At 48.9% G+C, this 19723-nt stretch overlaps 5 protein-coding genes across 5 annotated transcripts; 2 read left to right on the top strand and 3 right to left on the bottom strand.

Annotated features, from left to right (window-relative positions):
• Window positions 1-4135: 4135 nt before the first annotated feature.
• FOBCDRAFT_151235 (uncharacterized protein) lies at window positions 4136-6755 on the bottom strand. The gene is made up of 3 exons (XM_031180918.3): window positions 6152-6755; window positions 5235-6097; window positions 4136-5180 (listed from the first exon to the last, which is right to left on the bottom strand). The coding sequence occupies exons 1-3, from the start codon at window positions 6527-6529 to the stop codon at window positions 4616-4618; spliced, it is 1806 nt and encodes a 601-aa protein (XP_031041686.2). The 5' UTR covers window positions 6530-6755; the 3' UTR covers window positions 4136-4615.
• Window positions 6756-7058: 303 nt separating this feature from the next.
• On the bottom strand, window positions 7059-8696 carry FOBCDRAFT_210414 (Pex12 amino terminal region-domain-containing protein). The gene has a single exon (XM_031180917.3). It carries the CDS (start codon window positions 8528-8530, stop codon window positions 7217-7219), a length of 1314 nt encoding a protein of 437 aa, XP_031041685.1. The 5' UTR covers window positions 8531-8696; the 3' UTR covers window positions 7059-7216.
• A 2357-nt stretch (window positions 8697-11053) lies between these two features.
• Window positions 11054-13031, top strand: FOBCDRAFT_210411 (uncharacterized protein). The gene is made up of 4 exons (XM_031180916.3): window positions 11054-11758; window positions 11808-12068; window positions 12125-12141; window positions 12195-13031. Exons 1-4 carry the CDS (start codon window positions 11108-11110, stop codon window positions 12889-12891), a joined length of 1626 nt encoding a protein of 541 aa, XP_031041684.3. The 5' UTR covers window positions 11054-11107; the 3' UTR covers window positions 12892-13031.
• Window positions 13032-13701: 670 nt separating this feature from the next.
• FOBCDRAFT_1194 (uncharacterized protein) lies at window positions 13702-16020 on the top strand. Its single transcript, XM_031180915.3, has one exon. The coding sequence runs from the start codon at window positions 14055-14057 to the stop codon at window positions 15858-15860; it is 1806 nt and encodes a 601-aa protein (XP_031041683.2). The 5' UTR covers window positions 13702-14054; the 3' UTR covers window positions 15861-16020.
• A 463-nt stretch (window positions 16021-16483) lies between these two features.
• On the bottom strand, window positions 16484-18339 carry FOBCDRAFT_266773 (uncharacterized protein; the record flags this gene model as incomplete). Its single annotated transcript, XM_059611399.1, has 3 exons — window positions 16484-16524; window positions 16576-18186; window positions 18240-18339. 3 exons carry the CDS (start codon window positions 18337-18339, stop codon window positions 16484-16486), a joined length of 1752 nt encoding a protein of 583 aa, XP_059463786.1.
• Window positions 18340-19723: the final 1384 nt, after the last annotated feature.

The following is a 19723-nucleotide window of genomic DNA, read 5'->3' as shown; positions in this document are numbered from 1 at the left end:
TCGTGAAAGTTCTTGTGTGTTTGCAGCTTGTCCCAGTACGCGCAATCCCATCTGTTGTATAGAATGATAAATAGGTAGTATGAGTACCCCGCCAATTGTATCATCATGAAACATTCGTATGTCGACATAACGGTACCGCAACGATTGCATGACAATTCTGATATGTAAAACGCCATTTCTTACAAACAAATGATGCATACTCCTCGGTTTGCATGCATGATTGCAGTATCAATGTAGCATCAATGCAGTATTAGATGCTAATCGGCAACCTGAACCCTTGATCGACACTCTTATTGGATGGTCATCTTTTGTACCTCTATGAGTCAACTTGCCAAATCAGACTTCACGCTGCCGAGCGAACACGAATCTGTCGTGATACGATTCACGAGCGTTTGCCAGCAATAACGGACTGGAGTATATTTTCCACGCGTCTCTTTGTTACAGACAAGAGTCCCAGTAACGTCAGCTGCGACAAATCGAGAAACACAAAAGCTCCGCCGTTGTGTTCTGTACATGTTATGGATGCCAGGTCGTACCATTGGAGTGCTTTTTTTACTCAATGGCGGGACCAGGTCCAACTCAATATTAACCGCCACACATTGGACCCCGTTGAATGATGGTTGGTCTGTGTTGTTCCTTGTACATTAAATGTACATTGTTTTGTTTGCTCATTGTACCTAAGCATCATGAATACGAGTTTGGCTGTATAAGGTCAATATTATGCCAGCTATTTCTATCAAGTTCCATCCCTTATGCACGCTCACTCGATTGCCTTGATCCGTTGTCGTCCCTCAATCCTTTATCCTTGATTGAACAAGACCCTAGCATCCAATAAATTATCTTACCCCAGTATCGGGCCTGCTGCGAGCCTAGCGTCCATTGGAGGGACGCTAGAATTCTTCGCTCCAAGTATACTTCACTGCCTTACCTCCCGCTACCGCAATTCATACCGCCAGCCTCGGATGGACGGGCAATGGCTCCAGATAGAATTTGACCCAATGCAAACTATGAGGATCCCCGTAGTTTCAGGTCATGCCCTTGGAGCAGCTTCAAGGGAATCTCAACTTCAATTGGGTCTTATATGCGCTGCTGGGTTTATTCCGACATCCATCCACAGCCACCCGGACATTCACGGGTAGGAAACCCCAGTTAAGAGGAACAGCTGAAGCTCACTATGAAACGAGTCTTTGGACAGAAGGAAAGAGACTGAGATACTGTACAGCCCGTGAAAGGAAAGTCACGTAAGCCCAGCGGAGCTTCAGCCAGCCATGAGAGTTATGTGTTGCACATTCTGTACATGGCCAACCAGGCCTGTACCTCTAAGTTGTTTTTCTAGGTCCAGGTTCCCGCAAACGAAATGGATCCTTGCCGTATGCTTGGCCTATGAGGCATTGAACTCAATGGTCCCGTTTACTTTACAGCTTTATACAAGCTCTTTAAGTTCGAATATGGCATCATCCTCGCTGGACTATACCTACAAGATGATTTTATAACATACAGTCGAGGCAGATAGAGCCTATTTCTGTACTAGAAGGATGAATACTAATGCGGAGGTTGTTCAACGAACTGCCTCTTTAGGCAATTCTCTCGAACAAAGGATCGAAGCAGCGGCAAAGTTACCACCGATGGGTGTCTCTCCTTTCATTCTTGGGCACCCTTCCTTCTTCAACTGGTCTAGTTTCTTAGTGGATGCCATGCTTATTCCCGCTTCCATTTGGTGGACAACATGGAGGCCAAGGACGAAGCAGGTGCAGCCTGTCCTGTCATGTGTAACACAAATGTCTTCATGATACGATGTTATCTCAGTAGTCCATCTTTTTCACCATATCAACCATCACACCACTAGTAATCAGTTCGCCAGAAGTTCTCCAAGGTACATTCGAGAACCACTGTTTCTCGTAGTGATACGTTCCAGAAGCTGTATCATGGAGGTTTCGAAGTTGGCATTTCTACCCGCTTGGTTTAACATGGATAACAAGGTACCCAACATACGATCCATGAACGAGTTCCTCCAGAGAACCTTTTAGCTACAACTTATCCACTTGCTCCGCCCAAGTACCGCTGTTCCACTGTGTTTCCGTGGTCAAGGCCGGAGACGCCATAAACCCATGCCAGCCATCGTCCCATAGCGCCTCCAAATGCATGGCTCATGAGAGCTTTGTTTTGGTTCATGATCCGTCTCTGGCCGATACTAATCTGCAGAGAAGTATCCATATACAACAAAAGAATGAGGGCCATGAGGAGCAATTGGGTCTTATTATTTTTAGATCGCATGACTCCTTATTCATGGTGTTCTTAAATGGCCAAATCCGTGTTTCTTGCAACCCTCTATCAAGCTCTCCCCACGCCCATCCGCTCTTTCTATGCAGCTGTGCCATTCACATTGCTACTCTACGGCATCAAGTTTCCTACATGGGTTCAAATCTCTACATTGTAGACAGATGCTGTTACAGTGGAGGGGTCTCGCGACACATGCTATTGTTCCTTTCATTGAAACTTTCTGTTCTATTAAACGAGACGATCTCACAATTCTGCTCCGATCTTCGATCATGACAGAGAGCATCTCGATGAGTCCATTACGGCGAAACTGAGGGCATACTAGGCCGAGCTTACTGGCTTGGGTTCGCCAGGCTCCCGAACGACGTTATATCATGCCAAGATAACACAACTGCGAGGCCTATCAAGGGTTGAAATATGCTAATCTCGTCTTTATTGCACAACCCAGACCCCGTCTGCCTTTTCAATCGTGACTGATCGGCTGCTATCTCTCTGATGCCGATTATAATGCAACCCCACAGGCCCTGATAGCTGAGACCGTTTCTGTGCCCAATATGGATCCTTACTGCTGAGGATGAGGCACACTATACGCACCTTCAGACCAGGCAGATGTCTATCATGTCAAGCGTATGTACTACACGCTACACTACACCCGCATAAGATGGGACAGGGTTCTTTTTTAGCCGGCGGCCCATCCAAATAGGACGCATCTGAGCTCTCTAGCAACATGTAAGACGGTTGACGATTACCGCTTCAGCTCGCTGCAAGTCACTATCACGAATCACGGGCTTGTGCCCGACACCACACCAAGCCATTTCAAACCACACCAGGCAGCGCATGTGCTGCGTTGCCCTGCGCTGCGATCTCTTCCTTCAGCCCTGATCCCAGCCACCAGGTTCCTTTCCTGAAAAACATGCAGCAATTTTCTGCGTCTTCGATGCGATGCGATGCGATGTGCGGCTGCATTCGTGCCGCCCTCTGCATCGACCTACCTGCTTCTGTGTCTCTTTTCTCTTGACCGTTCCGGAATACATTGCCTTATCGGTATCGCGCACCATCTGGCCTTGGTCTTGGGCGTTGTCGTTGTGGTTCCTTTTTATCTGCTGTGCCTCATGCTTCCCCAGCTCTCCACCCAATGTCTTGCATATCCTCCCCTCCAGTGTTCGCTGACCGGCTGCCCCTTCATCGCCGCGTCATCAGTTCTCCTTCCTCTGCCATATTGACCGGTTGTTGATAATATTGAATATTGTACACCGCCGTTTGTTGTACTCATTCACCGAAGAAAAGACTGGTTGGGGCTTGCATTAGCCGCAGGTGCGCGTTTCTGTGTTGGCGCCCTTACGGGCCGCTCGGCGCGAGGTTTTGATACAAGTGTCTCCATCTTTCTTGATGGGCGATGTCGCCATGGGTGTTGATAGAACTGGGTCCTTCGCACCAGTACAGTACAGACAGTACAACTTTTATGCAGGCATCAACATAAGAACGCAGTCAATCTGAGCTACTGTTTTTGAACCGATACGAGCGATCGGTTTAGGAACAGCTCGGTTGCGAGTCATGTAATTCAAGAGTTGGCTGGCAAGCCGATCAAACCTTTCATAGCTACAGTGCACATCATCCATCGCCTTGGTATGCAAGACAGCGTGCAGTAGGTAAGTATCTCAATCTTCAATATGGGGTTTCAAAAGGACCATTCTACGGAAGCTGCACCGACCCAATCATGATCCAGGTTTGCTTCTGTCAGATAAACTTTATGAAACACCAGGCATGGGAAATAGTTATTTGAACCCCGTCGCCCAATCATTGTTGGCCTGCAAGTCCCGAAACAATATAGTTGCATAGACAAGTCGCCCTAACGATCTGAAATGGTCGCTATCTCGGTCCACTTCAGAAGTTCCTCAACCCGGAATTGCTATTAACGGTAATGACCAACGTGTCGGCAAACAGTATGTGGTATCTAATGCGTTATAACAAAGATGAAACGTAGCAAAACTCTCTAGAAACGTTCTAATGGGTATCGACTTGTATCAACAGCACAGCTTCCCCAGTCCAAGGTCATCACAAAGTATGCAAAGAAGTCGCTCTAGTGAAAGACAACTCAAGACAAAGACTCGCAGATTAAGAGTGACGAAAACAGAAAAAGCAAAGCAGAGGCCAAACATCCAACCTATTGTCCGTTGCGCGGGTGCGAATGTCGATGGGTGCACCATCTCAATAGCCGTACCTCTCGGCAACCTTTCTCGGACCGTTCCGACCCTCTAACTCATCAATCCTTTATGAAAAATAGCCCCTGGATGATCGGTCCTCTTTCACACCAGACCACAGAGGATCCTTTCTCCACTCACTGAAACTGTAGTCGGATGATGGAAAATAGCATGTTCTGCAGCACGTGCAGCATGACTGCCACACAGGTTGGCATCAACTCTGGCCAGACAGCCAAGTCCAGCTTCCCCTCCAGGCCGACGTCAATTTGGAAGAATAGTCGGATGAGTCCCCGCACGGCAAGACTCGCCACCAACTCACACGCCCACGTTACTGATGAGGCGTAGAAAGTGAGGCCAAAGTTGTAGTCCTCTCCCTCCGTATCGAACGCAAAATATGGGTAAACGTCTTTGTTAGCTCCGAAATGCAGTACTAGAATACTTCCAAGGAATGCAACCATTGAGACGTTTTCGGCAAGAAAGCGAATGAAGACATTGCGGGTCTGGAGCTTCTGGTATGAACCAAAGCTTTGCGAGTTCAGCCCGAGAATTGTTAAGAGCTTGTGCACAAAGGAGGTCATCATGATGGGCGTGATGACAACCAGACCTGTTGATGACAAGATCTGGAGGGTTATGAACTGTTGTGGTGAACGCAGTCGTGCATACAGCGCACGAACGTACATCTGGTAGGTCAACATGAAGTATCTGGCTGTGGTGTCAGTAGTGGAAACAACAGTATCTGTATGTATCGAGGCTTACAGTTTGAAGATCCAGCTCAAAGGATAGCTTCCGACACGCTCACCCTCTCGAATTCCTAGCACCCAGCCGCTTAACGCATCCAGCAAGTGCACCGTCGCAACCCAGCCATAGACGTACACCACTGTCTCCAAGTTGTTGTGTGGTAAGGTTCGGAGATAGATTTCTGCGTATGCCTCTCCGATCACATATGCCATGAGCCCAATAAACAAAGCAACGCAAAACCATAAGAAGCGCACAAAGCTTGCTGGCAACCACAATCGACGCATCCTAACGCCCTGTGGCCTCAGCTCGGGTTCAACTTGAGTTGCGTCTGCGTCGAATAGATCAGCCGTGACATTACGGCGCCGACGGTCCCTACCGTTGAATGTGTCTGGCTCTCCGGTCCACCAGGATGTAGTAAAGATGCGCTGAGTTTCTGATAGCGAGTGACGAAGCCCGATGTGCCGCTCATTAGTCGTGAGAATGATAAAGGCGATCGTGACAGGCAAGGCCATGATGATGAAGGTCCATGAAATCCATGCTGTATTGTGAACAAGCAAATAACGCGCCTTATCATTGTAGTACATGGGTATGGGGACGGCGATGGATAAGATGGCGATGAGTGAGACGGTAAGCGGGAAACCCAGAGACTGGGGCCACCAGTTCAGGCTGTAAAGGTTGAACACCTTCGTGATCCAGATAAGAGCAGTAAGGTTGTAGAAACCATAGTAGACGAATAGGAAGAACCAAAAGTTGACCTGGACTCGGGCAGCTCCGTGACCAGGCGTCTTCGATCCGTCGGGGAGTCTATCCTCGTCTCCATCACCGATATGGTCGTTAGGAATTCTATACTGAGGAAAAGGTATAGAACACCACGCCACAGCCTATTCTTGAGTCAGTTGGTTCTTTGTTGTTTTTATTGCAGCTCCAGCACATACCAACAAGGCCGGCATCAACACCAGAAATGCATACCGACTCCACCACTTATCAACGACCCTCTTCACCGCCGACTGCCTCGGATCAACCCAAATATCCAACACCCATCGTTGCCAGAGACGCTGCCACAAACTCCTATCGTCCTCAAGGTCATAATCACTGTCCGTATCGTTGTCATCTGCAGGAAAAGCACCGTATCCAAGTATATGCACGCTACCTCTGTTGTCTGCGGTATTCGAGAAGAGGCCGAGTTGACTGCGCCTTCGAGATACCACGCCAGGACGCGGAGGAACAGCGCGGAAGCGGCCTAGGAGAGGGGCCGAGTCGTTGGGTCGGACGTGCGACTCGGTGCCCTGCGTGAACTGGAAGAAGCTGGGCATGGGATGAAGGGAGGGAGTCGGTGTAATCGAGTTGTGATATCGGGCTACATTGAAAGGCTTCGATTATATATTATGGTGTATTCTGTATAGTAAGTCGATGGATTGCGTCTCGAGTTCTTCAAGGCACGTGAATTGGATGCGTCGAGTATTAGAAGAATGATTATGGTGAAATGTCGGTATCGTGAATTTGGAAGTTGGTGTTGATTTGTCCAAGCATTAGATTGGGCTGATGTTGGTCCGTATCTCGGCTGACAACAGGTAGGAATAGAACAGGGGTCCAAGTTCCATCTCCCCTGCTATGACGCGCTACCCGTGTTAGTGGGCTTCAGAGGATGGATATGTGGGCAGGCCATTTCAGGGTCCTTCTAAGGAACTTGGGGTGGACTTTCAGCTGTCAGATTCTCTTTCATAAAATCCAAATCTTTTTATATTTATTCATTGAGTCACTACTTAATTAAGAGTTTCCTTTGCTTTGACCGCGCATAAACATACCTTTCTGGGGATTTCGAGGCAGTGAAGGCAGCAGGGACTACTACACCCATTATCTTTGGCATTGTGAGTGGGAGAACTGGGTAGTGAGTAATGGAAGAAAGTAGAACAACATCGCATTCATTGCGTGTGGTATTACAAAATATAGCAATCCATACATATCCATAAACACCGCAGATCAATGCCTCTCCTAGCCCTCTACTCTGAGGTCGTGCTCAGACTTTCTACGAACGATTCCTCATCCTGCTCATCTACAAGCACACCCCCAGTAATATCATCTGAGAAAGCCACCGTCTTGGCTGAAGCATGCTTTGCAGACGGCTCAACCAAGTCACCACTCCAAGGCTTGCATTCTTTAACATGCTCACCGCAACGCAGACAGGTCCAGCCCTCGCCCTCTTCTCTCTCCAATCGAGTAGCCAAGCAAACGAAACAGTATACACACCCACAAGGTATTGTCTCATACGGGTTGGTTATGTCTGTCTGGGCTGAACCAATAACACCACTGGATGCTGCTGCTGCCATCACTTCGTTCTCAGAAGTTGCTGTATTCTGGTCCTGGTAGCAAATTGCGCATGTTCTCTCAGGGAGGAACGCGTATTCACCATTAGCCTTGCCCTCTTCTTGAGGCCCCGTTCTGATAATGTCTTTTGTTTTCCGCCATGTCCTGGTCAGCCAGCGTCGCCATCGCTGGATGCCGATCAGGGGTAGTACGAAAAGCAAAAACTCGGTGAAGGCATGCCAGACAAGCTGCCTGTTGAGATACTCGAATGAGACCTCTCTACTTACTTGGCTTGTGGGTGGCGCAAGTCTCATTCTGAGAATTCTATCAAGGAGTGTTCGATATCGTCCATGCAGTAGGAAGACTAGAAATGAGACACATGCCGCTGCCGAGTGAACAGTTGAGAGGGCAGATGTCAGTTTCGATAGTCGCTTTAGTCGGGGACTTGGCTCGTCGTAACCATCGTCATGCTCCAGAAGCCAGTCCTCCCATCTCGTCCAAGCATAGTTTCCAAATACTGTGACAAGTCCATAGAGTGATTTCTGCACCTTTGAGGGTGCTTTGAGTATAAGCCCGTCGTTTCTGGCGTCGGTATATTTGAGGTTTTGGAGAGCCGCTCCGTATGTGGCATCGTGGTCCCAGACAGTGAGTTTGAAAAGCACCGCCCTCAGAGCCAACATAATCTCAGCTGACCAGTCATCGTGCAGATGCCCTCCACCAAAGTATTTGAGACCCTCGCAAACCTGGTCCTTGAGAATGTCCAAGAGCTCTACATCGAGTAATTCGGCATCGACTTGTCCTACTCGAAATGCAGGACGCGTGCCCTCCCTTGTCGATACAGCATCCCAGGCAGATCCGATGCGATTTAGGGGGTAAGGTAAGCGCTCGAGGTTGGCTCTAGGTCGAGAAGATTGCCGCTGTGCAGCGATGCGAGCAGCGGCTTCGGCCTCACGGGTTTGGCGACGCGCAGCAACGCGGCGTTGGGCTTGGACGAAGCTCGAGTCGGTCATTTGACCTGATGCATGCGCATGAGGATGAGGGCGTTCGTTGAGTTTCGGGTACTTAATTGGGAGTCTATCGGTCGATTTGGTGGTGGGTTGATCCGGTTACAGTTGGGTAGAGCGAGCTTTCGTTTGTTGCAGGTGATAAAAGCAAAAAGGAACCACGCAGTTCAGCTCGTCTCAGCGCATCGCATTGGATCTCATCTGGGGGGATTGTGTGGGCCCATGCTAAACTCCATGACGCCAGGGCCGGGGTTTGTCGAGCAGAAGCCGAGCCGAGGTGTTACAGAGCCTAGGCCTTATCGGCTACTTTACCATACCGTGCATGTTCGTCCCTCGTGCCTCTGCCTAGGCTAGGGGAGGCAAGAGAGCTTAGGACTTTTACCCTAAGCGACAAAAGTGTTTCGGTAATTTAGCCCAGGCTTAGGGGACCCTTTACTGAGTTTATTTTGGCATCCTCTTCTAAAGTCTTAAGTTTTCTTGCTCCCCGAGGATAGGTAAAGGATACTCGTAAAAAAGTAAGGGACTTTTTATTTCCACGCGCTTGTCTTACTCCGTGCTCACTGAGACTTGCTTTAGCGCTTGTTCCCACTCGTCAAAGAGCAAGATAACTTCTAACCTTACAGCGAAGTACCAAAATTAACTAGTCCAAGGTCTCCTGAATTTACACTGAATTTAACCAGGCCTTTTGTTAGCTTGGATAGATACTATCCTAGCCACTGTCTCCCTCACTGTCTCCGTCTGGGCCGGGCCATAAGCCGGGAGCCCCTCCCGCTGCAACTCCTCTCTTTCCCCCACCAAACGCCCTTGCTCTTACTGGTTCCCCTTGTTCCAATGAGGAGAGGGTGCCATGGCGCGAGTGGCAGTTACACAGAACTTGAGATGGCAAGTGCGGCTCAACTCGTCCCAAACCGCCTCAAAACTTCCGTGCCTCTAGAAAGCACATTTCATCCAACAAACTTCGGCCGATACCATCAAATCATGAAACTCAGAGATGCTCCATTCTTAGAGCATCACAAATCGTCGACAAACCAAAAACCAGGCTCTGGGGAAGATAAGCCACACTTACTTGGCAGAATTCAGCTATGTATGTATGTTTGAGGCTTGACCAGCGACCAGCAATCAAGGGCGCTATGATATCTCCGATAGCCCTGTATGCAACCAGTATGTCCCAGACACCTGGGAGCTGGGACTATGACGACTAGCTGCATGGGCACTGTGTTACACAGAGTTCCTTTGGAAAAAGCAATTTTTATATTGGTTGTGCTGCACTTGCATCTACATCGCGACTCTTCTGATGGCGTCTTACACGTCAGAAACGTGAACCCTCCAGCCGGCGACCAGGCATCTCCTCCTCTGTGGATACCATGCAAACAATCATAGCTCGAGTTGCTAGTTAATGAGACAGTGGCTGCTCTTAGTGACTATATTGCCTGCTGTCTTAAGAGAGACGGGAGTTTTGCAAGGCCCGCTCCGAGTGGCGGTTCGACAGCTGTCCAACAGTGTAGATCAGCCTGCCTTTGCTGCTTAGACTTCACTTTAACGGCAACCCTCAAACGCATAATCAAACGACACATACACGCCGTCTTGTATGTCTCTGTGAAAATCTCCGGGTGCTAGATGCATCAACAACCTGGTTCTCGTGCCAGAGTTGCCATCATTGAGTCGGGAGCGGCCTACTCTTGGCCCCTCTGCACGCTCTTGGTCCGCGAACCTAACAACGCGAAACCAGCAACATGGTCACTGGCGTCTGTCTTCTAGGTCACAGCTGTCATAACTCTCAATGTATAAAGGCCGACATGGAGATGCAGGCAGCCGTTTTCTGACAGGTCTTTCCCCCCTACCTGGTCCTCGACTGGCAACCTATATCCACGCCACATACCTCCCTGGGGCCAACACGACTGGAGGAGTCAGGTATTGCAACATGGTTCCGAGATTTGAATCTAACTCAACTACCCACCTCTTCCAATCATGATGCGTTGGATCATTTGCTTTTGTTTAAGCCTGACGACCATCTTCTCTGCCCTACGCCTCCACCCCGTTGCACTGGTACCATGTATTTGTATTGAACTCGTAGTTCCATCCGTGTCTTTCCATTTCTAATTCCTTATTATGCGTGCATATATTCCATGGCTCTGGCACTTACCACAAACCTGTTCAACCTGTTCAGCCTGTTCAACCTGTTCGTTCTTGACAAACAAGGTTGATTCGGTGCCATAACACATCCTTTATCGATTCTAGCCTTCCTGTTGGGTCCTACCACTGGTGTTTGCCAACAAAGCGAAACTGTACGGGGCCTTGAGACCTCCTTTCGACATCACTTGGAAAACCCGGTTCGTCGATCAAACTATGGCAAGGTCATCACAAGACGAAGTTTTACCTGGTGTTGAACTCAACTCGAGTCAGAAACGAGTTAGTACGGGAACCTCAAAAACCCAGCAGCGTGTCTCTTTAGCTTGCGTTACTTGTCGTCATAAGCATATAAGGTGCGATGGACTTGAGACATGCACTCGATGCAAAGAAGAGGGTAAACCGTGTCGTTACATCAAGACACGTCGAGGGATCCGAGATTCAAAGAAGACAAGTATGATGAAGGAAGAGGATTTGGTGAATGATCAAGATGACACTACAGAGAGCACACCGTCGCCAGACCTTGCTGGGCCCGGCATTCCGTTCCCCCAGATGATAGCTTCCACACCTTGCAGTACCATACATCCATTCGACCTCTACTACGCCAACTTTCACGTCACCCACTCTTGGCTACCCCCAAGAAAGAAACTGGACGATCTCTGTAAAACGCAACCAGAAAACTTACGTTTCCTGGTTGCCACAGTTACCTACATTGGTTCTCTATACTTGGACGAGGTCGACAAGACACAGCTACAACAGAATGCCTACCAAATGTCGCATGACACCCTTTCCCCAACAATCTGGTCTGTTCAAGCACTGCTGTGTCTTTCTATTACAGCATTCGGGAGTCAGCATGGCAACGTTGGCAAAATCATGTTCAACAAAGCCTGTGTGCTGGCTTCTTGTCTGGGACTCCAGAGCAAGGAGTTCGCGGATAGGGAAACAGACCCAGTCCTCGCTGAATCATGTCGCCGGACATATTGGGGATTGTATACACATGAGATGTTGCTTTGTTTGCGACAGAATCAGCTTTGCTCAACACTCTACCCTCCTGGGCCCAGTTTTGTGGTAGGGCTCCCATGCGAGGACTGGGATTACCAGGCCGGTGTGCGTAATTCTTGTTCGAGGTAGCCACTTCACGCTGACTTTCCAGTAGAAAATTCCAGTCCCAGTAACTCTTGAAGAGTACGATCGTCTAGGCCCCTCTCGCGAGTACTCTTCTTGGGCCTACTTTGTTGATCTTATTCGTATATACGATAGTCATGTGGCACCGTTTCTTCATGATTGTAGTCAGGCAGCCCGGCATAACCTCAAGTATGCAAATCAGCGTATCGATTCCTGGCGATTCAGAATCAACGACAGGAAAAAATATTGCGTTTGGGAAGATGGCATGTTTGATATGATCCTATACCATGCGGTAAGTTCTTTGACTCGTTCAGGGGCTAGTTCAGCTACTCACAGTTTATCTTGTAGTTAGTGGTCTCTTTTGGGTAAGTCAAATCTCCCTAAAAAGTTTTTTTCGGATGGCTAAATCTGTCTAAAGACTCGAGATCCGGATGCAGGCTCATCTCTACGGACACTGGGATCAACACATCGCGGCTTCATTACTTCACAGGGTTGCTACAGAGCATGACGCTCAGTCACCACTAGTTCTCCAAGCACCATTGCGTCTGATGGCTCTTCTTGGTTCTCAGCTTGTACCAGAGAAGTTCTCTCCTTCATGCCTACTTGATTTGGAACACGCAGCCTCACCTTTGTGTCATGCTGTGCTCCACGGTGCAGGGCAGCCAGATTACAGATCTAGAGTTTTGTTTCTGGCAGAGTTCCTGAAAAAGTCTGGGGAATTCTGGCCCAGGTCGAAGGCGTTATCTGACGTTTTCATGGAGGCACTGGGCCGAGGCGGCCATGAGCATGGGTATATGGAGCTTTCTCAGGCTATGTCGGCGGTTGGTGATACACCTGCGTCTACAACTGAGGGAGGGTCTCTCTGGCTCAGGTCGCCCACAGTAGAGCATATGGGTGGTTGGTCGGGGCTGCCATCATACTCGCTGCAATGTGAGCCGGAGACGGGTGACGTGGCTTGGGGAGGAGATCTAACTCAAGTTCCTGGCGGAGATATGACAGCCTCGGATATAACAGCTGGCGCAGGAAGTTCAGTTTCGAATGTTTATGTCGAAGCAGGGTGTTTAGGTGACAAGTCGGCGGGAGGCTCAGTTCCTGTGAAAGTAGAGGAGGGGTGACTACAATGTGTCCTCGTCGTTGTATGTCCATATCTAGATAAGAGTTTGACCTAGTTTGGAGGAGGAAGTGGTAGTAGATTTAACACAGATTTCCGAGACTCATTCAAACTTAATGATACAAAAGAGGCATGATCGAGAAATGGAAGACGGTCGATTTTGTATACGCTTCACTGTTTGCTTGGTCAAGTTTACATGTTTAGCATCTCTTAGACAGGGAGAAGTTATAAGGTTTAACCATACTGGGTATTTTTGAGCTCGATTGGCAATATTGTAGCTTTTGAAAATTGTGTATTTAACCACGGAGGCCCATTTATTAATGCTCAATAGTAAATTGACAGATGGAAAGAAGTTGGTCTTGGGCCTTTTTCATTGACGTCTAGTTAAGATGGTGACCGTTAATACCCTAGATTTTAATGAAATTGACCACGAGGTCTCGGTCAGCCTCTATATGTCCACACTATTGGCCGACGCTAGGCAGCGCGACAAGGGTCTACTAATTATGTATAACTGACAGAATACTAAGATAGAAGTTAGTCTTCAGGTATCGATTGATCAGTGAAGGCCATAACAAATTACGGACTATATTGTATATTGAATATACTTTGCAATATGGAATTAAGTAAATCAATAAGTTGAGCCATGTTTAGAGTAATAAGTATTAAACTTCAGTATCATTTAGGTTTCCTTCCACCCCCAGGGCCTTTGTGCTTCCCCACTATGATTTGGTGAGTAGTGACCTCACTTACCCTCGCCCGGCCATGTAGCTCCATTTGCCGCCTCGCCTACCTTACCTTGCTCTTACATCATTCATAAAGACAACAACCTAACAACATCGACCTCATTTTGACACCCGTTCACGACCTGAAACACCAAGCGCACTTCCGCCGATAATCACCGTGAACGATTATCACAACTGCCGATGACTCACCGCTCCTAGAACTTCCGCCTGCCTACGCTAAGGGCGCCAGTCAGCGCTTCACGATCTAACTTGGCGCATATTGCTATCTCACATTCTACACTATAAATACGACACTTTCACCATACATCTCGCCTATCTGATGCGACCGGACGTCGAGTGTGTATACTTCGTGGACTGAGGTGACGTGACCGTAACGCCTGCTCGTGTGCGACTCTGCCGTACTCGAGCGCCGAAGGTGAACAACATGGGATCTTCGCGCCAGCGTGAGCTTCGACCCGAGGACTCGTGGCGCTTTGTTGAAGGCGAGAACGACAGTTTCGACACAAGTATTCTCCCATCGCTTGGGGAATCATCACCACCTACATCCTCAGGCAACATACCCTCCCAACCATTTTCTCAAGGAAATCTCAGCTTCGCATCGCAGGATAGCATTCGCGACTTTGGGGCAGACCCAGACGACGAGCAGGTCATTCTACGAGAGCCGTTCAGGCCGAGTCTTTCGCGCGCAAGTGTGAGCGCGAACGGAGAGCGAGTCTTTCGATCACCCGATCCAGAATTTCACATGCCGCGCATCGATACTGCGAGTGAGGGAAGTAGTAGGAGTGAGCGCACGATAAGAGGACTGGGCATAGAATATGGCGGCAACGAAGGTGTGAGGAGAAGAGGATTTCCACCACCTTCGAGTCCACCCAAGCAGAGAAACGCGCGCGCAAGATATGAGACCGAGGATGAATATCATCGCCGCCAATATCGCGAACAGCCACCGCCAACAGTTGGAAATCAAATCGCTCAAAGCATCCCAGCGGTGATATACAATACACTTGCATGGTTTCTTAACGTTATCGGGCTAGCATTCCGCTACGCTCAGAAACCTTTTGCGATTCTACTGGCTATCTATCTTTGCTTTGGTGGTCTTATTATTGCACAGAACATGGCAACTCGCTCTATCGCCGCATCTCTATCCCCTCTTTGCCGTATCCCGGGCGCATCGTTACTAAATCTTCCGTTCTGTCCTTCTCTGGATACGATAGTGCCTGCTGGAGGCGATGGATCACCCGTTGAGTTCGATGATCTCATGAATGTGCAGTCAAAGTTCGAGCAAGTTCTTGAAAAGAGCTCTGATGGAGTGTCTCTCCCATTCGAGATGAAAAGATCTGAAACGGCCATTCGAGATCTACGCAGCCTTGTGCGACACAGCGATCTACAAGCTCGCGATGAGTTGCTGTTTGAGTTCGACGGTTACATCGACACGGCGAGGCAGACGTCTTCGGACTTGCAGAAGTTCAACACCCATGTTGGGTCTGCTGTTGATGCTGTCATAAGCATCAATCGCTGGACATCTCGTTATCTCGATACTCTATCCCCAGAAACAGATGATGGGAAGTCGATTTCCTCGCCTTCGCCTATTCTTGGCTGGGCGTCGTGGCTCTTTCACCCGTTCCAGCCAACTACAGATCATATCTTCAACGAGCGAGTTCTCCTAGACAAGTATATTGAACATACAGCTCTTGTCTCGGATCGTATCGCGACCCTTATCCTTGAAGCGCAGGCCGTTCTGCGCCTGCTTACAAAAGCCGAGGATCATCTGATGCTCATCTACGACATCAGTTCTCGCTCCTCTGCCGATACAGCATCTCGTCGTGAAAACGTCCTCTGGAATATCTGGACACTTGTCGGTGCAAACTCGAACCAACTTAACAGCCTTTCCCGCCAACTGGCTCTTCTGCGCCAGGTTGACGCACAGCGTTCTTCAGCAGTTGCACAGGTCAACGCGCTTATCCTCGAACTCGAGAGCATTCAAGCTGGTCTGGGCGACTTGCGTGACCGTGTTGCTGAGCCAGAGGTGCTCCGCAATGGTATTGGTAGTGGACCTCCAATCCCTCTGAGCGTGCATATTGAGACCATTGATCGAGGCGTCGAACGTCTGGAGGACGCAAGAAGCAGAATTCGTGCTGCCGAGAATGATCGCGTTCGAGATGCACTTGCTAGAGGCGGAGTCCGTAATGAGCCGTTGCTGGAGGGTAAAGGAAAGCGTGGTGAAGGGAATTGAGCGGTGCATTATGATCAGAAACCAGAACGTAGGAATTTGGATCATCGAACTTTGATTATGTTTGGCGTTTGGAGCGTACCTAGAGCGAGAAATATGAACGATTTGAACCCTCAGATACATTGGTGCATGCAGGGGAATAGCTAGTTCTTGGAAATATATGATAACCTGATCTAAAATATGAAAATCTTGGTCATTTGATAATGCTACCCATGTTGCTTCATATCGTGATTGTATATTGTTTGGGTATATGCTTTGTTGATGGCTGGTGATTTCTTCTACACAAGAGATCGTTCAGCCATGGTGGAAAACCCAATGGTTTATCCAGTCCAGACCCTGGCTACTATTCTGGACAACACGCAAATAGTAGATGGGATGCCATTGCTAGCCCGCTGCTCTGCACCTCCTATCCTCTCAACGAGCCCCTGTATATACAATTCTCGTAAATCCAACCAACGCCTCATTAAATGCCTTTCCAATGCACCAATGTACCCGAAAAAAAAAAGTCGTATAATCAATGGATCGGCCTAGATCCCAAAACCCTGCCCATGACATAAACGCCTGACCCATGTTGCCCCATCAAATGCAAGAGATGTTTTCTGACCATGAGATTTATCAAAGCAGAATTAGAAATAGCCTGGGAAAACTTTTGAGAGTGCTCGTAGCCCTGTGATCACGTTAGTGTATGCTTTTACGTCCATTTAGATAAACGACTTACATATCGCCCTTTGAGAGTCCGGATCGTCGAAAGGCGCGTTCTTGGCTGCAATTTCACGCATGCGTTGTCGAGCAAACGAAGAAGGACTTCCGCGTCTTGGCGTTGGATCCGTATTCAACTCGGAATTCTCTGGCTGTGTTGGGAGCATATTCAAAAGTCGAGGTCTGGGCCTTCTTGTCTTTGGAATCTGGGCTGGAGCTGGTGGGCGAGTGTTTGGTTCTGGTTCTGGTTCTGGTTCTTGGAATTGTGCGAGGGTGGACGATACTGGTGGCGTTTCTACTCGTCCCTCCACATTCGTTGCTGTATTTGTAACAGGTTGTCGTCTAAACTTGGGTAGCTTCAAGGTAACAAGTGGCGACGAGGAAGGTCGTGAAGGTGATGGTGAGGTTCGGAATAGTCTTTTACTCCAGTCCTTCATCTTCGTGTTATCACCTTCCTCAGATAAATCCTCGAGATCGACTCTTTGACGTAATTTCCTCAGAGCACGTTCTCGACGCACCATTCCGTTTGTGATCCTTGGACTGTAACCTCTGGGCAACATTGAATGCTTGCACATAGGACAGAGAGAACTATTCTTTGACAGAAACTCGTCGATACATTCGGGATGGAATATGTGACCGCAAGGAAGCTCCCGAATGATGGTGACTCGGTGTTCGAAATTGGTGAGGCAGATGTGACAACTAGGTTGGAAATTAGTAGCAGCGTTGTCACCTGAGGCCCCGATATTGGATCTTTTGCTCCGAACACTGGCACCGGATCGTGTGCTGCGTTGATCGAATCCTCGGCTACTTCGCATGCGTCGTGTAGATGGGGTAGGAGGAGGCGCTGTCGAGTCCGGATCCGCGTTGTAAGTAAATAGAGGGAAGCTGGTGATATGGGTAGCAGGTACTGTCAGGCGCTTAATTCCCATGGCTTCAAGATCGACTTCGCCAGATTCAACTCTTTTTCGAAGTGATATACGTCGTCTTCGTTGAACAAGGTGCATGGTTATCGAGACGAATGCAAATATGGCAAGCAAGGCACCAATTACTATGAGGAAGAACGCCCATAGCGGTGGAATATCAGATTCATCCTGAACGCTGAGTTCAGTCCAGATACGGACATAATCCTTCGGGTTCGGGCCATAAAGTGTGCTGATATTTTCGCCATAAGGTATGTCGTCCACGCTGCCTGAATAGTAACTGAGTTGTCGCATCATATTCTGGCCTTCTTGACCAGAAATGGCGTAAATCGGATATTTGTTGGCAGTCATCCAGGCTCCACCATCTTCCAGATTCCAAACAGGCGAGTCCGCATCTTGAGGCTGATTTGACGAGTTGTTAGGTTTATAAAAGATGAAAGCGCGAATGGGGTCGAGACGCGCAGAAGCAAGGTAGGCTAGGGTACAATCGATGCTGAACCACGGCGCGAGAGCGATGAGATTGTAATTGGTAGGAGGAAGATTATCTCGGCGGGTGACATTTCGAGGAATAAACTGGTATTGCTGCTGGTCGCACTCACGATCGTTGTCGAGGTCGGGGACGTAGAGGAGGCCGGTGATAAGGCCATTAGACGAGTCGGCATTTGTGGAGGTTAGTGTGGTAATGTTGGTGGAAATTCGCTCCTTATATGCTATGTCGGACTGTTTGCGTGGTCAGTCAATGCTAGATGAGTCTTGTAGTTACCTCGTCGCAACGGAATGATAAATGTCAAGTGGATTAACGCACCGAAAGAGCCGTGAGGTTTCGGATGATTGTCGACGGGACCGTACTGGCGCCGCTCCATACTGGATTACTGAAGAGGAGGCTGGTGAAATTGGTCAGCAATGTTCACAGCTTTAATCAAGTAAGGCGAGTGATGTCGTCTGATCGAAAGGTTGTAGGCGATGTCGTGTGGTTTGCTGCGTTGGTGCAAGCGGGGAGTCGAGGGCGGCGTAGTCGTTATGTCACGCCAGCGACGATGATGAGAAGAACGGCCACGAGAATACAACGACGTTGCAGGCAGAGAGACATAATGGATGGAGTAAAGACATACACGACATTTCGTATCTCGGTGAGCGCTGGACGATTTGATGTCAGTTCGTTGGGATGCCAAGACTGGGGTATGATGCGAGGTTCTTGGCCTCGAACCCGCGGGCGCGGATGAGCAGGAACGGAACGGAAAGGGACAGACGCCCTTCGGGGAGAACGGGTAGGATCAATGAATCAATCAATCAATCGTCATGTAGTGTAAGACGAGACGGAGAGAGGAAATAAGAGGTTATGACAAAGGTTGGTTGAACAGAGAGTGATATAACTTACACATGCTTCTAAAACATATTCAATCATGGAATCGTAGGCATTATATGGCGTGCACCAGAGGCGCAAAAATTCAAGTGACGACCCAGGGTGACAGTGAGGATTCGATGATGAATGATCTGGTGAAAGCGAGTTTGTGAGGACGAAGTGACGTTAGAGGAGTTGGGTGAAAATTGGAATCGAGACTTGAAACCCGAAACTGAGTATCAAAATGAGAATGAGTAAAAAAGCAAGAGTTAACGAGTTGGCGTTTCTGGGGGGGAGAGAAAGAGCGAGAGAATCAAGCGAGAGTAGGTAAGTAAGGTGGACTTGATTTGGCCTGGACTTGGGTTTGGGAGACCAGGACTGAGGGTGGAAATGGGCCGGACGCTGATTGTGGCTGCCGCCGCTGGGGGTGAGGAAGAACAGAAGGGCAAGCCAGAGCAAGAAGCAAGAAGCAGGCAGGCAGGGACGGGAGGGAGCGGATGTGGATGGATAGGGTGGCCGGGCTGGTGGAGAAGAGGAAGGAGAGGCAATACGAAAGGGAGAGAGCGCGAGTGAGTGTTTTTTGGGGGGTGACGAACTGAAGTGCAGTGAACCTGCCTGGGCTGTCCTGTCCTGTCTCCTGCCTCCTGCTGAGCCGCGAAAAGAGAGGGGGGGTCCTGAACTGGGAAACTGGATTCGATGAATGGCAGGGCAGGCAGGGTTGGGGGTGGAGAGAGTGATTGAGCGATTGAGTGAATTTGGGCAGTTTCGTTGGTGGCGCGTTTCGGTTTTCGGAGTGTGACGATGGAACAAGGGTGTGAGGGTATAAGACAATTTTATGCAGGGACTGTTATCGAAGAGATATGAATCAACTATTTCAAGAGCAAAAGAATTGAAAGGAATTAATA

The sequence above is a fragment of the Fusarium oxysporum genome, chromosome I (genome assembly GCF_013085055.1).
Source record: "Fusarium oxysporum Fo47 chromosome I, complete sequence".
Taxonomy (NCBI): Eukaryota; Fungi; Ascomycota; class Sordariomycetes; order Hypocreales; family Nectriaceae; genus Fusarium; species Fusarium oxysporum.
This window is presented reverse-complemented; position numbering and strand designations above follow the sequence as displayed.

Excerpts from the sequence above, each read along its gene's own strand:
- FOBCDRAFT_1194 (XM_031180915.3), top strand. The coding sequence starts at position 14,055 with ATGGGATCTTCGCGCCAGCGTGAGCTTCGACCCGAGGACTCGTGGCGC.
- FOBCDRAFT_210414 (XM_031180917.3), bottom strand. The coding sequence starts at position 8,530 with ATGACCGACTCGAGCTTCGTCCAAGCCCAACGCCGCGTTGCTGCGCGT.
- FOBCDRAFT_151235 (XM_031180918.3), bottom strand. The coding sequence starts at position 6,529 with ATGCCCAGCTTCTTCCAGTTCACGCAGGGCACCGAGTCGCACGTCCGA. Across the intron at positions 6,098-6,151 it reads TGTTGATGCCGGCCTTGTTG|GCTGTGGCGTGGTGTTCTAT; the intron begins GTATGTGCTGGA and ends ACTCAAGAATAG. Across the intron at positions 5,181-5,234 it reads TTGAGCTGGATCTTCAAACT|ATACTTCATGTTGACCTACC; the intron begins GTAAGCCTCGAT and ends CACCACAGCCAG.
- FOBCDRAFT_210411 (XM_031180916.3), top strand. The coding sequence starts at position 11,108 with ATGATGAAGGAAGAGGATTTGGTGAATGATCAAGATGACACTACAGAG. Across the intron at positions 11,759-11,807 it reads ACTGGGATTACCAGGCCGGT|AAAATTCCAGTCCCAGTAAC; the intron begins GTGCGTAATTCT and ends ACTTTCCAGTAG.